General features: G+C 43.9%; 1 protein-coding gene across 4 annotated transcripts in view; it reads right to left on the minus strand.

The window, feature by feature from the left end:
• Positions 1-26,628, minus strand: part of SPOP (speckle type BTB/POZ protein) — a 75,186-nt gene that overhangs the window by 20,867 nt on the left and 27,691 nt on the right. For all 4 annotated transcript variants that reach the window (XM_077459990.1, XM_077459992.1, XM_077459991.1 and 1 more), the window contains exons 8-9: positions 4,394-4,449; positions 1,876-1,998 (exon numbers count right to left, since the gene is read on the minus strand). In XM_077459990.1, the coding sequence (XP_077316116.1) occupies positions 1,876-1,998; positions 4,394-4,449 (179 nt within the window). The remainder of the gene's footprint in view (positions 1-1,875; positions 1,999-4,393; positions 4,450-26,628) is intronic.

Raw genomic sequence — 26,628 nt, forward strand, 5'->3', positions numbered from 1 at the left:
CATCATTTAAGCTTTGTCATCTTTACTTTCATCATACAGACTCAATATATAGGAAGGAAACAGCAAGTTTAAGCAGCAAATCAAGCAATTAAAAAGCGACAGATATCACTAACTGTACCCCTGAGGTTTCAGCCTAACAAACCAGCTGGGCCGCCAATCCCAAACGGTGAGAATTTGAAGGCAAAATAATGAGGCTAAGAAGAGGAAATTTTTTTCCTTTAGAAAAGCGATTATATATGTGGGGTTGACTTACAATGTGAGTAGATAATAATCACAATGGTTAAATCCAGGGAACATAGTTTTCCTCCAATGTGGGACGTCCAGTCCCTTGAGTACAGGATCCCCATCAGTGACCATCTTTAGACGGCAGTAGAAAGTTCTGTAGTAAAAGTCTGTGGGATGTGTGCTTTACTACCTGGCCAAATCTCATTCTTGGCTTATCTGCTAGTAGCAGTTATGAAACACTGGATTTGTGCCGCTTGGTTTAAATAGCGGAAAGAAAGAGGCAAGCAGGGCCTACTGGGTAAGCCATCGACAAGTGTCAGTCTCTCTCATCACAATATCTTTTCCCATGTACAACAACAGCTGGGTACACAATAGTAAAATGTAATTTATCGTTTTTCGTTGTAAGAACGCTTGTTAATTTTTCTAATTATTAGCGGTGTCAAATCAATGTTCGTTTTCGACTGCAGTGACGAGAACATCTGAAGGGGCAGGATGGAAAATATTTATTTAAAGTCCAAATTGCTAACAGTGTATGTGGTTTTCGTTCAGTCAAGTCCATTGATTCCAAATCAAATGTTAACTCTTTTCGCTGCCAGGTCCGTACAACATACAGGATTGTGTGTATATCTCACAAGCAAACTCCTGCCTGTCAAATGGAAGCATTCCGCCAGCAGCGCTCCCACCCGATTGCTTCCCCCCCCCCCCCCCCCCCACCGGTAAGGAGTGCACCACTGCCATGTATCCCAGGCTCCGCTTACCCATCTGCGGGCCTAGCCTAGCATAGCAGGTGCAGCTGAGCAGACACACGTCTGCTCTCTTCCCCTTCCTGCTATTGACCTGAAAGAGACAAGTAAATGCTAAACTGATGACCTATAGGGGGCTATTAAATTGACACCTATGGAAAATATAGGGTATTGAAGTTTGTCAGCTTTTCACGGATACACGCAGCTTTACGTTACGGCACTACGTTACTTTAACTGACAATTGCGCAGTCGTGCGACGTTGTACTCAAATAGAACGTATGCCCTTTTTATTCCCACAAATAGAGCTTTCCCTCAGAGCCCACCCAATGCACATTATCCAACCCATCAGAAATCCCTATCATGTGCCTCTGAAATAACTAGCAACCAACCACTAGCTTTAGTGCAGATCTGCTGCACCTCCCATCTCCGGTCCTGCTGCTACACAGGCACCCTGTGTAAAAGGCGTGTTAACAGCAGGACTCCAATGAAAAACTTCATTGGTTGATTGTCGGCGGTAAAGCGCTGCTATTTTTTTAGCAGCATTTTACCGTTGTTCTAGCTGCACTTTTCGGCCGCTAGTGGGGCGTTTTTAACCACCGCTAGCCACTGATGAAGTGGTTAATAGCGCCCGTGTAGCGGCGCTGCCCATTCAATGGGCAGGGGCGCTTTAGGAGCCCCAAAAAAGTCCCGCAAGCGCACTGCTCCAGTGTGAAAGCACTCAGGCTTTCACACTGGAGTGACAGGAGAGGTGCTTTGCAGGCACTATTTTTAGCACTAAAACGCCTTTAAAGCGCCTCAGTGTGAAATTAACAAACACCACCATCTCTGCCCTCTTCAGTTTCATACACAGAGCTCTGACAAACCCTCTTCAAACCGTTTTCACATTATTGCCGATTAACAAGAATACCTTATCGGCTGCAGCCAGCAGATCGTCAGCCATCTTGTCTAGGTTAGACGCTTTTCCGGTGTATATGAAACACATCATTTCCTTGAAAACATCAGGTTCAACATCCTTGATCTCCACACGATTCTAGAGTTGGAAACATGACACATATTTAAAATGTATTCCCATTATAACAGGTGCACAACTAATAAAGCATGATATAAGCAGGTGGCTTGCTTACCAGTTATAATAAAGTATCCGATTACTGCCATGCTGAAAGAAATTTCCAATAGCAGAATAGCGATTTGGGGAAAATAAACATACTGCACCACTTGGATGCAAGCATCTCTATAACCAGCTAGGTAAAGTGTTCTCGGTTACCGGAGAGAAACTACTCTATATACGTACTTTTGTATTCCACTGCAAGGTATTGTATGATGTGTGTTTGATGTACAAGTTTGTTTTAAGAATCATTGCATGATAATTTGTTAGTTTCTAATTGTATCAATAAAACTATTTTACTCATTCTATCAGTGATTAAGACATTTTAAAGTCCCAATTGGAGGTATCCTAACTTTTTAATACAGCAATAAATCTGCTCTTCTTTCTGTGCATTTGTTCATACTAAATTCGGCTGCTAATCTCTGACTGCAGATTTTGCACACTGCTCCAATAAATGCAACTCTAGCTGCCTGAGCATCAGTGTAGATTGGAGCAGTGTTCAGGGGGTGTGTGGGGCCACTGGAAACCCAGGCATCATCCCCAGAGGAAGCCACGAGGTATTGTGATGCAACGCATAGGGGGGAGACCATGAAGTATGCAGAGTGCCGTTTTGTGAGTGACCCGAAGACCATAAATCTTAAAGTGGGAGTCCACCGGGACTACGCGTTTTTTTTTTTTTTTTTTTAAAAGCCAGCAGCTACAAATACTGCAGCTGCTGACTTTTAAAATAGTGACACTTACCTGTCCAGCGCGCCCGCGATGTCGGCACCCGAAGCCGATCTCTAGGTCGTCTGTCGGGTCCTGCCGCCGCCATCTTGGGTATGGGAATCAGGAAATGGAGCCTTTCGGCTTCATTTCCCGGTTCCCTACTGCGCATGCGCGAATCGCGCTGCGCAATAAGGACGCTCCCCGCTGCCTCTGGGATCTGTGTGTTTCCCAGCAGGGAGCGGGGCACTTGCGGGAAGGGGCGGGCACTTGCGGAAAGGGGTGTAAGTTACGCCCCTTTCCGCAGAGAGTTATCCCGGAAGTGGGTGCAGTTACCTGGATTATCCAGGTAACTGCACCCCCCTCCCCCCTGAAAAGTGCCGATTGTGGCACCGGAGGGGGGGAGGGTTCCGATGAGCGGAAGGTCCACTTAAGGGTGGACCTCCGCTTTAAGGGGAAATACATGCTTGTATGCTAAAGTGCACATTACCTTGTGAGTGATATTTTAAATAAAGTTTTAACAAAACTAGTGGTGGGATTACTCTGAAAGCATGATTATTAATTTTTTTTTGAGTGAATGATGGCACTCTTTTCATGGATGATGGAGGATGGAGATGGATCGAGTTCCTGAGATCCAGCAGTGGAGAAACCACTAATAGAAGTGCTTTAGACCTGATTAAAGTGGTTCTAAAGGTTCAAGTTTTTTTTTTACAGTAATGCATTGCATTACGGTTACTTCTGGTTGCAGCTCCCCCCTCCCCCCCATACTTCCCTGAGCCCCATCTTGATCCAGCGATTTGCATGAGAGCAGTGGCTCTTTTGGGTTTCTCTCATGGGCCAGAAGAGAAACCGTGGAGTGAGGCCGAGCTGCAGTCATGTGTGAATGGAGAAACAGTGCGGCTCATGAGTGAGCCTGCTTGAGTGCCGCCATAGAAACAGGCTTGCTACTAGGGGCACTTGGCAGGTGGGGAGGAGCCAAGGCTGCTGGCAGGGGACCCAAAAAGAAGAGGAATGGACGTGCTCTGTGCAAAATCATTGCACAGAGCAGTTAAGTAGAACATGGTGGTTATAAGAGGAGGCAATACGTGATGCATAACGCATGAAAAAAATAAAAAAATAAATAAAATGTGTTAGATACACAAAAAACACACGGACCTGAGTAAATGGTGGACCGGAAATTGTTTATTGAATAATCGCATTCACTTTTGTTTTTTTAATTAAGCGTCTTATTATTATGAGACATATAGAATGGCATTGCACTGGTAATGATTTACAAGGCTTCTCATATGGTGTATAGACATTCTAACAAAGCGTTATATTGCACGGCACTGTATATTGGGATTGTTGGAACCCCAGGCTGATGCGTGGGTGGGAGAGTGGCAGTCTAACCCTCCAGTGTGCTGGTAGCACGGGGTATTTTAACAAGTATAAACACGTAGCACAGTAAGAAGATCAAATATATTAATGTTGATGCAACCTGACTGCATTACAACAATAAACTGGGAGACTTCAAATGGGTTTAAAATCAACAGTAAACGCGGGAACAAAAAAAAAAAAAAAACTGTGTGATATGAACAACGTTGCTTTAAATTAGTTATAAAATCTCATACTGTACCTTTTTACTTTCTTCCATTTCATGCTCAAACATTGCACTGAACACTGGAGACCGAGCTGGAAGGGAAAAAAAAAAAAAAGCACACAGTGATCTCATTCTCATCATCATCCATTACACACTGAATTCACTGACTAAGCTAATTAACATAGGTGCAGTTCTACTTGGCCAACTGTGTCTATGTATATCTATATTAAGAAAACAGAAGGCTGATGCTTTGCTCTGAGCCAAATAGATGATTCTTATTAGGTGTCCATGTGAAGCCGTTTTCATTGGCTGCCATCCAAGGCTGCTAAATTACTGGTTCATTTGTTTGAATTCACAGCCATCATCAGATAACTGGATACTCTCCCTTACATGCACACCCACCACATGAGTGCAGCTTTACAATTCGCCTTGGGGCATTTAAAGCGATAATAAAACTCAGCATTTTTACTTGTACCTGCAAGTAAACTTATAATAAAGCTTACCGGTAAGTACAATGAATACCCTACAAATTGCACTGCCTAGGAGATATTCACAGCTGTAGCAGCCTGTGGCGTTGTAGGCGCATGCGCAGTGCGCTCTGCATTGAGGGTCATACCAATTCAAAGCTCTGTGCTGTGATCTCGATTCTCGTGCGCATGCACAGGAGTGAAGTCATCGCATTCCAGCCATTTAAATGGCCAGTGTGTATGGGCCTGAAAGGAAGACCAGGCGAAGATGGAGGTGCTGGCACTGGCAACAGCGTACCGCTGGAGAGGTTCATTTAAAAAGGCAACTCTGCCATAATGTGCCAGTCTGCGGTGCATATTAGCAGCACATTATGGCATTAACCTGCAGGAGTGCCCAGTATTTTTTTTAACCCCTTGCAGACCGCAATGTACTGTGGACAGGCAACCCGCACAGGCAAAGTGACGTACCAGTAAGTCACTGCCCACTTCAGTGTTTAGGGCGCGTGCCCACCTGCCGACTGCCACTTTGATTGTACACAGCGGGAGTCTATCAGCAAGTTCCAGCCAATGATTCATGACCAGGACCTGCTGATCAACTGTGTGTAATCATAGCCCTGAGCTCAGTGCTGACAATCAACACAGGGCTCTGTGCAGAGGGGGCGATCTCGGTTTCTGATCTCTGCAAAGCAGGGATATAAAATAAAAAGACCTGTAGTAAAAAGCAGCACACGTTACATGTTTTTAGGCACAAATTTAACCCCTTGATCACCCTAGATGTTAACCCCTTCCCAGCCAGTGACATTAGTACAATGACTGTGTATATTATTACCACTGATCACTGTATTAGTGTCACTGGTGAGGTCATTTAGTCACTTCCCTCCAGCGTCAGTTCATTTTAGATTGCCTGCCACACTATTGCAGTCCCCTTATGGGTCACTGATCACTGCCATTAGTAGTATTAAAAAAATTAAAAAAATCCTAAATATATACCATAGTTTTTAAATGCTAACATACACAAATCAATATACACTTGCTTATTACACTTACTTATTTTGAGAAAATTATATAATTATATATATATATATATATATATATATATTTATTACACACATATACATACATACACATATATATATATATATATATATATATATATATATATATATATATATATATATATATATATATATATATATATATATATATATATATATATATATATATATATATATATATATATATATATATTTTTTTTTTTTTTTATCAAAGACAAATAGAAGAATACATCTTGCCAAAATTTCTAGAAAGAATTTTTTCTATTTTTTTTTTTATCTTGTTATTGGATGGGTTTTGTAGCAGAAGTAAAAAATATCGTTAACCCCCCCCCCCCTCCAAATGTTCAGTCTTCAGGGGTAAAAACTGATGAATGCCAAGTGGTTAAAGCGCTTACTGCTGCTTTAAAGTAGACCTCTATTCAAAAGGTTAATATAAAGCTATGTTAAAGAGGAATCTAAAAAAAAAAAAAAAAAAAAAATTCTCCTTCCCTGCAAAGTTAAAGCATAATGTGCTAGTATGCATCTCATACTAGCACATTATGCGACACTTACCTGCAAGCAAAGCCCACGTTGTCCCCGCTGCAGGCCGCATCCATCTTTGCCCTTTTTCCTTCCAGGGCTGCAGACTCAGGCTGTGCGACGGGCCGGAGCCGCGTGACATCACTCCCACGCATGAGTTGCTTCAGAGTGCATGCACCAATGACATCATTGGCGCATTATACAGCAAATATCTCCAAAACAGCGCACGTATAGGAGATATTTACAGTACCTATAGGTAAGCCTTATTCTAGGGCGTCTTACCTATAGGTACAAACATTAGAGGGAGGTTTACAACTTCTTTAAGGCCCCTTTCACACGGACGGATAGAATGGTGCTTTTAGCTGCGGATTTTCTAGTTTTCTACCGCAGCTAAAAGCACACAATGCTTCCCTATGGCCCCATTCACACACAGCGTTTAGCTGCGATTTCGTTACGTGCGGTTCGGTGCGAATAGAAAAAACAGAATTGAATGCATCCAGGTGCGATGTAGCGCAGCTATATACACATAACCGCAGGTAATCGCAGTCTTTTGTGTCAACTGCGGATAGCAGCGTGAGAAGGGATTCAAGGGACCAAAAAAATAAAAATAAAAGGGTTGCTATGGGAACGACTATATTAGATAGCTGCAGCTGAACGCAACTGCACAGAAACGCACATAAACGCAGGTAATTGCACTGTACAAATGTAGCTGATGGCTGTGCCTGGAGTCTTGAATTTCACAGAAAAAAATACACACGCTAAACTGCGGCAGAACAGCCGTCCGTGCGAAAGGGGCCTGATGGTATTCAATATAAAGCTATGTTAATTGTATTCTTGGGATACTCAAAGGTTAATATAAATCTTTGGTAATGGTATTCTTGAGATCCCGTTGCTTTATAACTGGACCTGCAGGCACAAACACGGCTATAAGAGGTTCTGGTTTATACTCCCTCACACAATGAAAAAAAGATTTGGCTGACTTACTAAAAACAATGCACTCCCTATGCAGCCGATATCATATCAACAGTTGCTTAGAGACACTGAACCACAGAGAGCGTCGTCAACCAGCAAAACCATGAAGAATTATATTTATGGATAGAGAACAACAAGCTAGTGATAACTTCAAAGTGTTTCCAGTGAATGTTATTGTTGACATTTTAGGGTCCTTTCACACGGGGCAGATCAGTGCTGATCCGCCCAATGGATATCCGCTTGCTCAGCGGGGATCGCCGGAGCGATCTCCGCTGAGCAGGAAGATGACAGGTCTATCTCTGCACACTGCGCAGGGCACGGTCCTGTCACAGCGCCGCTCTCCCCTATGGGAGATCGGGTGACGGCGGACCGCAATGTCCGTCGTCACCCGATCCGATGACTGATGGAAAAATAGCTTTTTCCTCCATCACACTTTTTCGGATCGGATGTCAGCGGACTTGTCACCGCTGACATCTGACGCTCCATAGACCTCTATGGAGCATCCGTTCAGGTCCGCCTGAAAAACTGACAGGCGGACCTGAACGGATCGTCCGTGTGAAAGGGGCCTTAGACGTCTACGAGACTCCAGCCTTGGATAACAGTTTTAGGGAGGACCCATTTCTGCTCCAACATGACTGAGCCCCTGTACACAAAGCCAGCTCCATAAAGACATGGTTGGGTGTGAAAGACCTCGTGTGTCCCGATCTCAACCCTACTGGACATGTTTAGGATGAATTGGAAAGCCAAAATGCGAGCCAGGTCTTTCAACATCAGTACCTGACCTCACAAATGCTCTTTTGACTGAATAGGCCAACATTTCTACAGATACTCCAAAATCTTGTGGTAAGCCTTTCCCAAAGAGTAAAAAGAGTAAAGCTCTTGTAACAACAAAGGATAGACATCTCCACCGCTTGTGGTTTTGGAATGGGACATCAAACAAGCCAATATAGGTGTGATGATCATGTGATCACAAACTTTGTCCAGACTATGTATGCGGCCTGAATTCTGCTTCTCTATATCTAAGAGGACTAGATTAGATTTTGAGAACAAGAACATTTCCTCTAAGGTTTTCCACAGTTTACTGGATTTAATATCAGGTACTGAATATGTAATGTAGTATAATGTACCGATAATGTTAACCACATTCCTGTCACTCACAATGCTCTGACATCACACATGAGAAATTGGTAATTTGTTAGAGCTGTGGAATCCTCAACAGGAACTTGGAACTTCCCCAAAGCAAAGATAATCCCATAGCTATGTGTGCTGTAAATCCAGTCTTGTCAGTAAACAAAGGTGCAATCTCTGACAGCTCCCTAATCAGGAACATAGCCAAGTACCCATATGCAATTTTTACACTAGACCTGTAAATTATAGTCTTCATAGAGGTCCACCAAGAGAAGCCCCCCCCCACCCCCAAACAATTTTCCCCTCTAGCCAATTACTACAGCAATCAAAAATAAAAAAAATGTACTCCACATGCCCCCAAATACTTGCCCAAACAAAGGGCCCAAATGCCTAGCACATTATCTCAAGCACGTTAATAGCTTTCACAAAACCAGTGCGAATAATAGCATTATGTAAACCCAGGAACCAGCAGAAGGCCCATTCAAGAACTCCTCAGGTCCAAGTGGATGATAGTAACAGCTGACGCGTTTCTGGAGACATGGCCCCCTTCTTCAGAGCAAAAACGGTGAAGGGGAAATGTCTCCTGAAACACGTCAGCTGGTACCATCATCCACTTGAACCTTTCTGCAGTGGGCCACCTTCTGCTTCCTGGGTTATACAATGGCATCATTCACACTGAATGATAGCATTATATAACCCAGGAATCAGAAGGCTGCCCCATGGTAGAACTCCTCAGGTTTAAGTGGATGATAGTAGCAGCTGACATGTTTCAGGGGACATGCCCCTTTCTCCAGATCAAAAACTGGCATGTCTCCCAAAATAAATCAGCTGCTACTATCATCAGAGAATTGCAAACAAGTCACTTGTTTACAATTCTCTGTGGATCTTCCCCCAATCTTTTATATCAAGAGCTGCAGATCATACACTGGAACTTGTGTTTTCCAATTTCTAAGAAACTCCATGAGTTTCTAATCTTCTGCAACCACATGAATAATTCCTTCCAGCAGTCCATTGTGAGCGCTTGAGTTAGTGTCTAATGGCACTTTTGTTTTTGGTACTATCAGCCACTTGAACCTGAGGAGTTTTATGATGGGCCTGCTTCTGGGTCCTGGGTTTATATAATGCTACCATTCATACTGGTCTTGTATGTATGTATGTATATAATATATATATATATATATACACATACATACACACACATACATACACACACACACACACACACACACACACACACACATATACACCTACACACCTTTCACCTTGTATCCTCTATTAAAATGCTTGAGATAATGAACTAGGCCAGTGATGGTTAACCTTGGCACCCCAGATGTTTTGGAACTACATTTCCCATGAAGCTCAACTACACTGCAGAGTGCGTGGGCATCATAGGGAATGTAGTTCCAAAACATCTGGGGTGCCAAGGTGCACCATCACTGAACTAGGCACTTCCACCTTTTGTTTGTGCAGTACAGGATTCCCCAGTCTTGGGATTATCCAGCCTGTGTTGCACAGTGATCACTATTATTGGAAGTACTGTGTCCAGTCGCTCTAGGACACGGGTCTCAAACTGATGGCCCTCCAGCTGTTGTGAAACTACAAGTCACATGAAGCATTACAAGACTGACAGTCACAAGCATGACTCCCACAGGCAGAGGCATGATGGGACTTTTTGCAACAGCTGGAGGGCCCCCAGTTTGAGAGCCCTGCTCTAGGACCTCTTAGCACTATGGTGTCAAGTTTCCACTGTCTGTGGTCATGTGACAAACAAGGTCTCGAGTTTTCTCCTTTTTTGAGCTGTGCCCCCTTAAAGTGGTTGTTTACTCAATTTTTTAACTTTTACCTACAGGAAAGCCTATAATAAGGCTTACCTGTAGGTAAAAAAAAATATCTCCTAAACCTGTATGGTTTAGGAGATATTCCCCTCGGTATGCGCCGCTGACTGCAGCGGCGCATGCGCACAAGGGGATTCTCGGCCTGAAAATCCAGCAGTGGCCGACCGGCCGGAATGAAATCTCCCGCGCGCATGTGCAGGAGTGACGATATCGCGGCTCCGGCCACTCACAGCGCCGGAGCCGCGATACCTGGAAGAAACGCCGAGGGAGCATGTCAGCTCCCTCGGCGTGGATCGGGCCAGATGTCGGGGCCTCGTTCTAAGGTAAGTATTTCATAATGAGCTAGTATGCGGTGCATACTAGCTCATTATGCCTTTTGCTTTGCAGGTGTTTAAAAAAAATAAAAATAAAAAAATGCGGGTTTACTACCGCTTTAAATAGGCACTTTAAAAAAAAAAAAAAAGACTTGTAATTTTGTCTTTACCCGGCTTTAGTTTCCTTTTATGTCTTTTAGAGACTGGCTACTGGTTAACCGTAAAAAGTCTGCCGGTCACATTTTGGCTTGAGCTACAGAGCTCTGCAAACCCAGAACTGCATGACACATTCTAGTCACTCACCGTTATCAGAAAGGTCAGTTCTTTCAGTCAGGGGCAGATTTAATCTCTGAGCTTGTTTCATCCCTTTAACAGCTAATGTGTATTATACATCCCTGGCAGTCAAAGGGTTAAAAGCATGGATACTTGGTCACATGATTTTGGCAAAGGGCAGGATTCACACATCTAGACTGAGACTGTACCCATCCTCAAATATGACATGGCCCACTGCCTAGGCCTTTAGAGATTTTGGAAAGCACCACAGGAGGCCCGGAGTAATGTTTTCCCTATGAAAGTTAGTTTCTTAGGCTTTCAATTATGTATGTATCTATCCCAGCAAGGCTGTTAACATAGCTTTATGACATAAGTATAGTTTCTCTTAAACAAGCATTTAGCAGGCTTCAGAAGGCATGTAGCAAGCTTCAGGAGACTAATGAGCCTGCTGAATGCTTAATGCCTGCTGAACACGATGTTCCTCGAGCTAGCATTTGAAAATGAAGCTGAAAATATTCCTGTATTACTTAAGGTGGAAGATGAGAAGATGAGACTAACACTAACTATTATAAGAACGCCACTGCTATTATAAAAAAAATAAAAAAAAGGGGGCTGTATATTTAACGATTTTTAATCTGTTCCAGTCCAGTGGTCTTGTGATCCAGCAGCCCAGATTCACACGTGTCAGTGAGTGGCTGCTGCAGGGGAGAAGAGAGAGCATCGACAACAGCTGGGCCATGGGGTGATGTCATGGCTCCAGCCATGCTTATTGATAGCTATTGTCAAGTGCGCCCTTTGACAGTGAAGCCAGAGCTGCTGAATCATGTGAGATTAAAAATAGGGAAGTACGTAGATTTTTTTTAATACAAGGTAAACAGGATAGAAGGGAGGAAGGGAACATTATTAAGAATAGTTAATATTATCCTCATCTTTCACTTTAAGGCAAAACTCCATTCTGCAGCAATCTATATTTTTGCAGGTGCCCCTACCTGTGGTGCAGCTTTCTGCCTTTATTTTACAATGGACTTGAGAAAAAGGGGGTCATTTCTTTAACCACTTCAATACAGGGCACTTTCACCCCCTTCCTGCCCAGGCCAAATTTGCAGCTTTCAGTGTTGTCGCATTTTGAAGGACAATTGTGTGGTCATGCTGCACTGTACCCAAAATAAGTGTGTTTTTTTTTTTTTTTGTTACAAAACTTTGTAAATAATAAGTTTTCTCCTTCACCGATGAGCACTGATGAGTCAGTACCGATTAGCACTGATGAGGTGGCACTTATATGCAGTACTGATGGGCACTCATAGATGGCACTGATGGGTGGTACGGATAGGTGTCACTGGTAGGCATCACTGATGGACACAGAGTGCCATCTCCAATAGGCACTGATTGGCAAACTGGCGGCACTCCAGCTGTTGTAAAACTACAAGTCCCATGAGGCATTGCAAGGCTGACAGTGACAAGCATGACTCCCACAGGCAGAGACATGATGGGACTTGTAGTTTCGCAACAGCTGGAGGGCCGCCAGTTTGAGACCCCTGGTCTAAACTGATAATCAATGCGCTGATTATCAGCGCAGACCCCCCCCCGTCCCCCCGTCAGGAGAGCAGCCGATCGTCTCTCCTCTACTTTCGCCTGTCAGTGCAAATAGAGGAAAAGCCAATAAATGGCACTTCCTTGTTACCATGTGATCCGACACAGCTGATCACATGATAAAGAGCCTATGTCATAGGCTCTTTACTTAGATTGGAGAAGGGGTGCGTCAGACTGACACACAACCCCACCAATAGCAGCGCACTAGCGGCTCATCCTGCTGGACGTCATATGACGTCCAGTCAGGATAATACAACCATTTTGTGCCTGTCATGTTGCTATGTGGAGGCGGGAAGTGGTTAAAGTGGTTGTAAAGGCAGAAGTTTTTTTTTATCTTAATGCATTAAGATAAAAAGCCTTCTGTGTGTAGTAGCCCCCTCAGCCCCTCTACCTGAGACCTCTCTCTATCCAGCGATGTTGTATGATTATGATGGGACTCCCCTCCTCATTGGCTGAGAGAACAGCACGGCACCACCGGCTCCCACTGCTGTCAAATTCAGTTAGTGAATGAGAAGATAAAGGGGGCGTGGCAGGGTTAGGCCGCAGCTCCATGTCTGAATGGATACAGGGAGCTGCAGCTCGGCTCGGGTGCCCCCATAGCAAGCTGCTTACTGTGGGGGGCACTTGTCAGGGGGGAGGGGCAAGGAGAGCCGAAGAGAGACCCAAGAAGAGGAGGATCCAGGCTGCCCTGTGCAAAACCACTGCACAGTGTAGATAAGTATAATTTTTTTTTTTGTAAAAAATAATAAGACTTTACAATCACACAGACTGACACAAGGAGAAATCTGAACCAGCACATCACTGCAGTTACAATTAGATCTCAATCTCTGAAAGGTTGCCTACCCCTACCTACTACAAATCTCAAATCCAACTCGGGAGAGAGTAAGAGAGGGTGGCTGTGCTTCCACTTACAGTGAGACCATGAAGAACAAATATACCCACCCCTCCAACAGGAAGTCAGATTAAAGCAGTTTTTAAAAGAAAAAAAAAAAAAAGAAGAAAGGAAGAAGAGGAGCAAAGACTGCAATAAAATAGCTAATGAAGGTTACAATCTTCATTGCTTGCTTCGGTTACCAAGCTGCTACTGGGACAAGAAATGAGGAAGAGTGCCAAAGCTCTCCAGAGGTGGGTAACTTGAAATTGATGACACATTAATGTGCCAGGAGATTGGTGCTGGTAGATCTAGGTGAAGACTTAAAGAGGGATGCCCTCTCAACATTTTCATGGGACCACTTATTTCAAGAGAAAGTTTAGCTAGAAGACAGACAGGCAGGAAGAGAAATAGGCAGGCTAGCAGACAGAGAAGCAGGTAGACAAGGAAGGCAGGCAGGCACAGAAGCAAGCAAGCAAGCAGACAGGTAGGCACAGAAGCAAGCAGGCAGGTAGGCACAGAAGCAAGCAGATAGGCACAGAAGCAAGCAGGCGGGTAGGCACAGAAGCAAGCAAGCAGACAGGTAGGCACAGAAGCAAGCAGGCAGGTAGGCACAGAAGCAAGCAGTCACAGAAGCAAGCAGGGATGGCGGGTAGGCACAGAAGCAAGCAGGCAGGTAGGCACAGAAGCAAGCAGGCAGGTAGGCACAGAAGCAAGCAGGCAGGTAGGCACAGAAGCAAGCAGGCACAGAAGCAAGCAGGGATGGCGGGTAGGCACAGAAGCAAGCAGGCAGGTAGGCACAGAAGCAAGCAGTCACAGAAGCAAGCAGGCAGGCGGGTAGGCACAGAAGCAAGCAGGCAGGTAGGCAGGCAGACAAGCAAGGCATACAGATAGGAAGGCTGTGCAGTAATTTTAGATGGAAAACCAGTTGTGCCTTTTCTAGAGAACCCAGACATTTGCAGCCAGTCTTTCCCCAGTATTTACACAATCCAGTCGACATGGGCAGCACCAGATTTCACCAATGTCCCAGAATGCACGCCAACACCCCGGTGTGAAATGTTTTTTGACGATGCACATGAAAGCTGCGGCTTTATTTTTTTTTTCTTGGGTGACAGAAGTAAGATTCCTCTGAAGTCACGGAGAACCGTATTCCTCTGCAAATTTGTATTTATTAAAATGAGAGGAAGCTGACATTTCAGTTCCATCGCCAAGGTAAAATTACGTAACATCTACAGACTCAATAAAACAAGGCCGCTGGGAAAACCTGCCAGAAGAACCTGTGGAACACTTTCAAGTATCACCAAGAAATAACAAGAAGCTGAAGATCCAAAGACGAGCGCTGCAGTCAATAGCAATTTCCAGCAAATCCCCTTCAGAGAACACAGAAAGACTCCTTTAATGCAGAAGCAAAGAGAGGATCATTGATCTCCATGAAGGCGGCCATGTGAGCCCAGTGCTCGCCATCAACACCTGTGCTCCCTTTATGGGAATCCTGATGGACACACGAGATAAACCTTCAAGCCCTTTTTTCAGGATTGAGTAGAATGGTGAAAAGGGACAACCCGTGCCCGGATTTTACTAATGTCCGGGGCCCTAAAATGGAAACGGTTATGGATGAACATTGAGCTGCTGAATTGCCTTCAGTCGTCTTAAAACATTTATGTATGTAAAGGTTCAAATGTAAAATTTTACCCTTGTATACGACTCCCCCAAACAAAACGCTGCATCTCTTCAAACATCAGATCTCAAGGACATATTCATCCACATTTTGGTTCCAAGGCTTGCCCCAGGCAGGTAGGATTTTGAGCCTCCATGAAATCAATGACCTGTGACTAAAAGTGGTTGTAAACCCTTCCATATACCCAGAGAAGTGACTGGCCTCAGGTGATAGACAGATGAAACAAATCCTCCTACATAAGTTGTACCTGTTTTATCTGCAGTCTTCTCTCCTCTACATCTGCTCAAAGTGCAGTACTTATAAAGATTGTGGAGCCGTCAGGAAGAAGGGGGTGGAGAGCTGAAATTACACTGCAGAGTTCAGTGAGGAGAGCTCTGAGAGCTGATTGGAGGGAAGGGACACCCCCCCCCCCCCTTCACACAGCACACAGAAACAGAGCTGAAGCTGTCAATCTGCTTGAAGTCCCTCCCCGTCACTTTTTTTTTCTTTTGGTGTCAGGAAAACGTGTCAGAAGTGATTCATGCTGATAGCAGAGTAATGAAGCAGCAGAAAAATTATACTTGCTCTTAAAGTGGTTCTAAAGGCAGAAGGCTTTTTACCTTCATGCATTCTATGCATCATTAAGGTAAAAAAAAAACTTCTGGGTGCAGAGCCCCCCCCCATACCCGAGCCCCATCTAGATCCAGCGATGTGCACAAGAGCAGCGGCTCTCCTGGGTCTCTCTCTCCTCATTGGCTTACACAGTAGCAGGAGCCACTGCTGCTGTCAATGACTAGAGGGATATGGTTTGTTCATATTTCATGTGTGAGGTTTATAATGGTTTTATGGCTCATGCACAAGGCCAAAGATGTAGGGCTGAATAGAATGCCCATTTATCAGCTGATGTCCACACATGTACCCGGCAGCCCAGTTATCTCTATGTGATAAAAAAAAAAAAAAAAAAATTGGCTGTGCTGTGGAAAGTATATACATATCAAATGAAATTGTAGCACGCCCAAATAATCTCAGTCCAATAATGAATCAATAGGTGAAAGTTCAAAAAGGGTCAAAAGAGAACATCAATTTCCGTGCTCAGATATACATCCAATTAGTGTGGTGAACAAGGATGAGGATAATACACCAACAAGTGGATCACCGCAGTGCTCCTCCTCCGCAGTGCTCCTCCTCCGCAGTGCTCCTCCTCCGCAGTGCTCCTCCACCATACAATCAAAATAGCTGCTTACCAGAGAGCGTTGGTTCTAAATTATAAGAGTAACAAGGTTTCTCTCAGGGCAAAAGGTCCTTGGTTCAGATCTTGCTTTTGGGTGGAAGAACTCTCTCATACGGAACAATGGTCAGTCAATCCAGCATAAACACGAGTAAAAAGTACAAACATTCCCATTGTGCAATACCTTATATAAGATTTGGTATAGATAAAAACCACCAACTACATTAAGATTCAATAAAACGTCAATCCCGGAAATCGATCCGACAGACTCGTGGGGTTGGTGGTCGTGGTGCCTCATTAGACTGAGATTACTTGGATGTTCTACAATTTCATTTTTATATGTATACACTTTTTCCACAGTGCGGCCAATTTTTTTATTAGGTTTGATTTATGCAATCTTATCTGATTGTTTTGTGCCAGCAGCTTCTTGTAAATCTACCAGCACAATAACATTTGGATTATTGTTTTAGCCATCTCTATAGATGATGCCCAAATATCCACCATAAGTCAAAGTCACCAGATCCAACGATATGCCAAAGGCTGCAGGTGGCAGCTTGAATAGGTGACAAATCTAAAAATGGGAGGAGATGATAATTTAGGATTTGTTAGCAGCTCTGTGTGTACATTAGAGATTAAAAGGTTGTACGGCTGCTGGTGAGTCACTTCTGGAGGAGATGAAGGGTGAGCTGAGCTACTAAGAGAAGGACCTGAGCAATCTCAGTGCTTCACATGGGGGCGCTGGGATCTGGGGACCCACTTATTGTTAAAAGGGGGCTATCAGCTTCTGATCAGGCCCCTGCCTGCAGACCCCCACTACCACCGAGTCAAAGTTGTGGGAAAGAGGCCCTTGTAAACATCAACACTGGGGACAATTTGTTTTGTAACTCCCCCCCCCCCCCCCCCATGTTGAGGGCATGAGTGAGGCCTGGCATAGTTCAGGAGGAGGGGGGATGGGGTGCATGATCGCACCCCCCTTTTCCTGCCCCTAAGGGCATGGTATGAATTTTAAAAGGGGGACCCCACACCATTTTCTTTTGGCATGGGATCCCCTGTATTAAATTGTATTGTAATTGTACCGTCTGCCCTAATGTTGTAAAGCGCTGCGTAAACTGCCGGCTCTATATAAATCCTGTATAATAATAATAACTCAAACCCCCAAATCCTCAACACAAAAGATTGTGTTCCCCCTTTCTGTTCCCCCCTCTGTGATCACAGGTGGAAGGCAGAACTGAACTCAGGTTTGGAGATTTGTACCCAGAAATGAGACCTGTGTTTCAGGTGGAGCGCCCTTTTAAATTAGCAGCACCAGACAGACAATGAAAAGTTCCTAACATTAGCAATCGTTTTATTGCACTTTATCCATCCTGCACCATCACTACTTGCCTTGCATAATATGCTAATTAGACGCTTGCCCACATTTCACTCTAATTTGTTCAATAAAATGACTGTGGCGCCAGCTGCAAATTGCTCGCTATTTCTATGAAAATGATATTTTTATGACAAAAAGGGTTGATACACAGGTGCACCCATTATACAACTCTGGGAACAAAATTAAACTTATTCTTCAAACACAAAAAACACAATTCATCTTCAACTAAACGTTACTAAAAACAGCAAAAAACTAAATCCGTGGATTATTTCAACAGTGAGACAGAATAACAAAAAAAAAAAAAATATGCTTTTCAAAAAAGTTATGAATTGATTTGCATTTTAAATGAGTGAAATAAGTATTTGATCCCCTATCAGCAAGATTTCTGGCCCCCAGGTGTCTTCTACACAGGTAACGATCTAAGAGGGAGTGCTCCTAATCTCAGCTTGTTACCTGTATAAAAGTCCCTTGTCCACAGAAGCAATCAGATTCCAATCTCTCCACAATGGCCAACACCAAAGAGCTGGCCAAGGATGTCAAGGACAAGAATGTAGACCTACACATGAAAGCACATGTACAGGCCCATCTGAAGCTTGCTAATGAGCATCTGAATGATTCAGAAGAGAACTGGGTGAAAGTGTTGTGGTCAGACGAGACCAAAATCAAGCTCTCTGGCATAGACTCAACTCGCCATGTTTGGAGGAGGAGGAGGAACGCTGCCTATGAACCCCAAGAACACCATCCTGTCAAACATAGAGATGGAAACATTATGCTAGGGGGGTGTTTTTCTGCTAAGGGGATAGGACAACTTCACCGAACCAAAAAGGGACGATGAACGGGGCCACATACCGTCAAATCTTGGGTGAAAATTTTCTTCCAACAGCCAGGGCATTGCAATGGGTTGTGGATGGGTATTTCACCATGACAATGACCCAAAACACACAGCCAAGGCAACAAAGGAGTGGCTCAAGAAGAAACACATTAAGGCCCTGGAGTGGCCTAGCCAGTCTCCAGACCTTAATCCCATAGAAACTATGTGGAGATAGCTGAAGGTTTGAGTTACCAAGCGTAAGCTTCAAAACCTTAAATGACTTGGAGAGGTTCTGCAAAGAGGAATGGGGCAAAATCCCTCCTGAATTGTGTGCAGATCTGGTGGCCAACTACAAGAAACGTCTGACCTCTGTGATTGCCAACAATGTTTTTGCCAACAAGTACTAAAGTCCTGTTTTGCGAAGGGGTTAAATACTTATTCCACTCATTAAAATACAAATCAATGTATAACCTTTTTGAAATGTGTTTTCTGTCTCTCACTGTTCAAATAAACTTTGCCAGTGGGCAAAACGTACAAAATCAGCAGGGGATCAAATACTTCTTTCCCCTCAGTGTACACACTATAGAGCACACGTCAAATACAAGGCTTGTGGACCAAATATGTGGATCAAATATGGCCCTCTAGGCCTTGTCAAGTGGCCTTCGCACCTAGTTTTGCAGCTGAAACATGGTAGAACTCCATTCCACCACCTCCAGCTCTGATCCTCTGCTCCCACTCCCCGCTGTCACTTGCAAACACAGAAGCTCCCAGAAATAACAGATCCCTGCACATACTCATGGCAGGGACAGATCTCCAGAATCTGAGAGAGAACGATCTCTTTGCAAGGCGAGGCAGATCCGCCTACACAGGGAGGTACTAGAACCAGGCCAGGTAGGAGAGAGATGAGAGGGAGCTTTGGGAGGGTTGGGGTTGGGTTTCACACTGTGAATAGCACACCCCAAAACCCTTCACGCTGTACATAACGCACTCCTGAACCCTGCACTTTGTACGTAGCGAACTCCTGAACTCTACACTCTGAACATAGCGCCCCTCAGATTCAAATGGCCCTTTGAGGGCAATCATACCGCTTATGCAGCCCCTTGATGAAAAAGTTTGACACCCCAACTATAGAGGCATATGCTTTGTTCATATTTAATGTGTGAGGTTTACAACCACTTTAAAGCAGGACTCCAAGCTCATCATTTTCTATTCTTTACATTGTGGAGCCAGGATCTACAATTCCTCATTCTGCCTTGCCAACATTTTCACTTAAATTTCTGCATCCTTATAGTAAAATCAGACCCCTTCCTTTTGGACCACGTGAGCAGCAGCATAACCCAGGCTCTCTCTATGGTACACCCGTCATTACACACCCCTTTAGACTGGGAGGTGAGGCCATGATGACGCAAAGCAGCAGAGCTGAGTTACCTTTCCCTTGGTATTCCCTCGTCCCCTCCTGTCATTTCTAAAAATTCTGTTTTCACTTTGACATTTTGGGGTACTGAGTAGAGGTCGACTGATATATTGGCTGGACGATATAGTGGCCAATATTTAGCCATTTTGGAGAAATCGGCATCGGCCGGTCATTATCCAAATTAGGCCAATATTGAACACTGGCCAGACCAGCGCCACAGTGTGTGAAACTGTATGGGGAGAGAGAGGAGCTGTCAAAATTGAGGTTGGATGTCGGGGGTGGGCGGGACCCAGCTAGCCACCACCAGCCAATGGGATGGGATCTGGGTGGGCCGCTATGTGTATGTGGCCCCGCCCCTTTCTTAAACCACCCAATCATTGGCTGGATAGCTGCTGGATCCCACCCACCTTCACCATCGCACTGAATTTGTCAGCTCCTCTCTCTCTCTCCATACAGTTTCACACACCGCGGCGCTGCAGAGAGCATTCAGTTTCACACAGTTACACTATCGGCTGTGAAACCTGTCAGTGCCATCTGCCAATCAGTGCCAACCTGTTCCACTTGTCAGTGTCACCTGTCAGGGCCAACCAGTACCCCCTGCCAGTGCCACCTGCAAAAAAATAAATAAATAAATAAATCGGCTTAAAAAAAAAAAAAAAAAACAGTATCATATCGGCCACCCCGACTTCTAAATATCGGCATTGGCCAGAGAAAAACCCATACCAGTCAACCTCTAGTACCGTTTGCAGATTAATGAGAAAAAAAAAGGAATTTTAACAACTGTAGTATCAGACTACAACATAACATTGAAAAAAGTGAAGGGGGTCTGAATACTTTATGAATGCACTGTATATTGGTCACAGTTTTTTTTTTGTTTTGTTTAACACCTTCAGGGTCCCCAAAGTATTACAACTAGGGGTGCACCAATATATCGGCCTAAGAAAACTATCGGCTGAAAATAGGGTTATCGGTGTTTTGCCTATAAACAACAAAAAAATTATTTGACTTCAAAGCTACACCACGTCACACTGACCTCAAAGCTACACCACCAGCCACATTAAAGAATAACTACACTTTTGTTGAGAAAAAAAAAAACATTCCCCCTGGGAGATCTATGTCCATTACAAGGATTTTATCAAACTGCAGATTGCTACATTTTTATTCTGAAGAAATCCCTGTGCGTTTCTGTGTCCATGTGGGAAAGTAAATGTAATAGGAGTGGTCTCATAATTATCAATTAGCTGAAGCACCTGCAGGGCTCCAATGATGCAAATAATGTTTCTGGGGGGGTGGGGGGTGGGGCACTCTGTACACATTCTGTGTACAGAACTCCTCCAGGTAGCCATATTGCATTCCACTTTACATAAAATTAAAAAGGTAATTTTTAATAACATCCAATTACAATATGACTTGTGTCGCAATTGTATATGCTATATTTTCTATTTGATGTTCACGTCCCTCCCCCAAAACGAAAGTGGAGTTAGCCTTTAATTGAATAAAAAAATTAAAAATTAAAAATAAATAAATAAAAATGTAAAAAAAAACTGTCCATTTTGGGTTTGGCTTTCGGCCACGTTCATCCTGAATTTTCAGTTCAGATTTTTCATTTTGGTGCAGCACTAGTTACAAATAGATAATTAACATTTTTTTTTTTTTTGGGAGGGTCAAAACCTCAGCACTTCCTTTGATATACGAATCCTCATTTAGGCCGGGTTCACACCGCTGCGATGCAGGAACGCCGCGAATCCGCGGCGTTTTCCCGCATCGCATTACTCCCGCCGGCAGTTCACACTGCCCTATGCGGACGGCTGGGAGTGTCAATGATATGTTAATGACACCCCCAGATCCGTCCGCATATCGCAGTGCGATCTGCCGACTCGCACAGGAATCGGATCGCATGGTGTGAACCCCCATGCGATCAGATTCTGTTGCGGACCAAAAAAAGGGTCCCGTGCGAGTTTGCTGCGGGAGCGCTGCGAATTCAGCCATACTATCTGTATGGCTGAACTCGCATCGCTACGGAGATCGGATGTGATTTGCGGTGCGAATCACATCCGGATCTCCCCCCGCAGCAGTGTGAACCCGGCCTTATGGTCCTCCCGTCACCCAAGCAGAAAGCGAGGGGAAATCTCAGCAGGGTGACAGAGTAATAAAACCTGACAAAGGTTCTAACCTTTCTCCACTCTATGGAGAGCTATCTGTCCTGAACCCCATACTATAATTGGCTCCCTAGACCAGCCGCCTCTATTGCCGTATACTAAGTACATAAAACGTAATGATGTCTAGTTCATCTGTAAAGCTCAGTTATTTATTGCTAATGCAAATCTCCAAAGCCTCCCCCCTCCCCCCCACAATCCTCCTTCACCAGAATCCACACCTTCCCATTGTAAGCCTATAATTTATTGCTCGTAATAAACAATTGGTGACAGTTGTATATTTTACACCGCCAGTTGTATATTTTACAACGCCAATTTAAAAAGCGAGCAGCTCCCGATCCTAAGCCCTGCTGGCACGTCTTCCAGTTCATCTAACGCTTTTTTTACCCTTAAAACTGAGGAATTAGTTAGCGCTGCAAAGACTTAATTGAAAGGATATCAGCTGCCAGCCTATCAAACATGAGGCAGGGTGACACGAGGCAAAGCATTGTGGGAGTCTGCTCAGAAACAAGTCACACTTTGTAGTCATAACAATTGTGCTTGATGCAGACTAATTGGTCACAATAGCGTCTCAAAGCGGCTTTGTGCTAAAAAATGATCTAATATTTATGTTGCAGTAACATTGTTAAACACACTGTATCACTTTGAAGAAAAAGACAATATCTTGGAAATTGAATCAACATGAACAGGAAAACTTTTTTTTTTGAAAATAATTAAAGCTCAACTCTTGCTTAGAATAGAGTGGGGAGGTGTAAGAACCCCTCAAAGGTTTTTCTATTTCCATGATTTTTACTACTGTTATTGAGAAACATTACAATAAAAAGGTACATTCCAGTGTGAGTTGCAGTATATAAAGTATATATACAGTATATAAAGCACTGAGAAAAAGACATCACCTGGCTGGCCAGAAGACTCCAAGGAAATTGGCATTTATTAACCTTTTAATCAAAGCAATACAGGGCACTCCCCCCCCCCCCCCCCCCCGCCTGCATAAGCCAATTTCAGCGCTGTAGCATTTTGAACAACAATTGCGCGGTCATGCAACACTGTACTCAAACAATTTTTATATATTTTTTCCCCACAAATGGAGCTTTTTTTGGTGGTATTTGATCACCACCGGGTTTATTTTTTGCGCTACAAAAGGAGAAAAAAATAAAAATAAAAATAAAGTACATTTTCTCCTTCACTAATGGGCACTAGTAAGGTGGCACTGATAAGGCACTTATATGCAGCACTTATGGCCACTCATAGGCAGCACTGGTCAGGAGGCACTAACAGGCAATCACTGATGGGCACAGATTGGTATCCCTGGTGGGCTCTAGCGGGCATCCTAGAGTAATGTGTAATCAATGCGCTGATTATCTGTCAGAAGAGCAGGCGATAAGCTCTCCTCTACTCATGCCCTGCCAGCTCAAGTAGAGGAAAAGCTGAAAAACGGCACTTCCTGGTTACCATGTGATGAGCTGTGATTGGACACAGCTCATCACATGGTAAAGAGCCTACGTCATAGGCTCTTTACAGGGATCGGAGATGCGGTGTGTCAGACTGACACCACTGACCTCTGAGTTTCACGCCCCCCACTTGCGCACGCTGGCGGCCTACCCTGGGGGACGTCATGACGCCCAGTCAGGAAAATGCAACCACTTTCCAGCCATCATTTAGCTATATGGCAGGCGGGAAGTGGTTAAGGACCACTGCCCGCAATGTACTGCAGACGGGCGGCTCATAAAAGCAGAGCAATGCACAGGTATCTTGCTGACGGTTTCTGGATATAGAGAGTGTATATGCGCGCTTTTGTACACAGTGGGAGTTTGTCAACAGGTCCTTGCTAATGATTAATGTCCAAGACCTGCTAATCGGCTGTGTCCAATCACAGCTCAGAGCCCTGTGTTGACAATAAACACAGGGCTCTGTACAGAGGGAGTGAGCTCTTGGTTTCTTATATCTGCAAAGCAGGGATAAGAAATAAAGATCTGTAGTGAAAAGCAATACATATTACACATAGTTAGGCATACATTTAACCCCCTGATCACTCCTGATGTTAAACCCTTACCAGCCAGTGACATCAGTACAGTGACAGTGTATAGTATTAGCACTGATCACTATTTTTAATGGTAATGTCAGTTAGTCAGTTCACTGCCAGCATCAGCGTCAGATTGCCTTATTGCAGTCCCTATATAAATGACTAATCACTGCCATTACTAGCATAAAAAAAAAAAAAAAAAAAAAAAATCTAAAATAAATCAAGGAAATACCCCATTGTTTGCAGATGCTATAACTTTAAACACAAACTAATTGGGATTTTTTTAGCATGTAGCAGAATACATTTTGGCCAAAATGTATTTAATTCATTTTTTTATTGGATACGCTATATTCTATATAACAGAAAGTAACAATTTTTTTTTTGTCCGTTTATATAATAACAAAAAAAATAAAAACTGTGGTGATCAAATACCACCAAAAGGAGGCTCTGATTGTATGTAACAAATACATATTGGTAGAGTACAGCATTGCAAGACTGCGCTGCAGCTGCTGGACATGTCACATGTACCACCCTAAATATAAATAAAAAATAAATGCACATGCTTTTCTAGGCAAAATAAAAAAAAAGTGCATTTTTTTTCTTTTTTAAAAACAGGAGCCTAAAAGTATTTCCCCTGTGATCAGTGGTCGCAGGTGCAATGTTAGGCTCCTGCAGAAACTGCCTACAACTCTCTGCCTGTACCTCTGTATGTGCTTTCAGTTACTCAACAAACAGAACAGCCCATTTGTAGTCTATTGAAAGTTACAAGTCTTGTTTGCCCTGGTGGTGCTTAACAACATGTTGGGCCCCTTTCACACGGGCTTTCCAATCAGGTCTGCCTGTCAGTTTTTTCAGGTGGACCTGATCGGACCCCCTCCATTCACTGCTATGGGGCAGCGGATGTCAGCAGTGACATGTCCTCTGACACCCACTGCAATCCGATCCTGTCTGCCAAATCCAGACGGATGCTGACCCTATTTTCCATCCGTCTGGCGGATCGGATGAAAATAGACAGGCAAAGAGGGAGAGGGAAAGGCAAGTCTGTCTCAGCACAGTAAGCAGAGACCAACCTGTCATCCGTCTGCTGTCCGTCTCAGTGAGCCGCTGAGACAGCCGCTCCCCGCCCTTCCACAGCTCAGTGCTCCAGTGAGTGTGGAGGAGCGCAGTAGAAGAGCTGCTGATTGAGTCAGCAGCTCTCCTCTCGGGAAGCCAAAAGAAGCGAGCCATTGGCGGTGTTTGGTGGCTCGGTTCTCAGTGCAGAGGCGGCGGGGGACCGATGCTGCATCCACCCAAGTACAATTAGGGAAAAACCCCAAACCCATACTTCTCCCTTAACATCTTCCCGCCCAAGGTACGTCATATGATGTCCTTGACTTTGCAGGGGGTATATCTGGATGATGCCTGCCATTACAATGAAGCCCCTCCCGCCACCCTCCGGTGCTTCTACCAACTCACTGATTCAATCTGCGAGTAGGAGACAGGATCCGCTGGCCCCCGGATGATGATCATAGAGATTTCCAGTGGAACAGATGACGAACGTATACGTAAGTCCCGCCCACATATGAAAACTGTGTTCAAAACCACACGTGAGGTATCACTGCGAATGTTAGAGCGAGAGAAATAATTCTAGCCCTAGACCTCCTTTGTAACTCAAAACATGTAACCAGTAAACTATTTTAAAGCGTCACCTATGGGCATTTTTAAGTACCAATGTTTGGCGCCACTCCATGAGCAATTTTGAAGCATGACATGTTAGGTATCAATTTACTCGGCGTAACTTAATCTTTCACAGTATGCAAAATAATTGGGCTAACTTTAAGGTTTAGTTTTTTTTTTTTTTTTTAAAAGCATATTTTTTGTTTTATTTTATTAATTTTTTTACAAAAAAAGCCATGTCAGAAAAATTGGTGTGCAAATACCGTGTGAGATAGAAAGGTCCAACAACCGCCATTGTATTCTCTAGGGTTTTTGCTAAAAAAGCATATATAAGGTTTGGGGTTCTATGTAATTTTCTAGCAAAAAAAAAAAAAAAAAGATAAATTTTACATGTAGGAGAGAAATGTCAGAATCAGCCTGGATGGGAAGTGGTTAAAGTGGAGATTACACGCCATTTATATAACCGTTTTTAAATGCACGTCTCCAAATTATTACCAGTATATAAGCACATGGCACTTTACAGACCAATAGGGAGAGGCAGAAAAAGGAAGAAGACTGAATCCGATATACGGTAGATGCTGATCTTGTTTTAAACAAATCCACAAATGGCAAGCAGCCCCCACAATAACACCAAAAAGCTAAAAGTGCAAGCACAGTGACGTCCACAGCAATCAGAAGCTGGCTATTCCCTACACAGTAAATGAAGGAAAACAACTGTTACGAAGGACCACATCACTATATCCTTTGTTCCAGGTTCACCAACTCCCACATAATAATACAAGTCTGCATTATTTTATTGATATTCTGCAACTCCAAACCCAAAAGGTGAAGGAAATCCGATAGCCAATAACAGCCATACTACCCTTTACCATGTTTGCTGGAAAATACGACAGCTGGAGCCTGATTGGTTGCCATGGACATCATAGACTTTAC

This window comes from Lithobates pipiens, unplaced genomic scaffold (genome assembly GCF_037356315.1).
Source record: "Lithobates pipiens isolate NorthernLeopardFrog02 unplaced genomic scaffold, aLitPip1_a1.2 Scaffold_28, whole genome shotgun sequence".
Taxonomy (NCBI): Eukaryota; Metazoa; Chordata; class Amphibia; order Anura; family Ranidae; genus Lithobates; species Lithobates pipiens.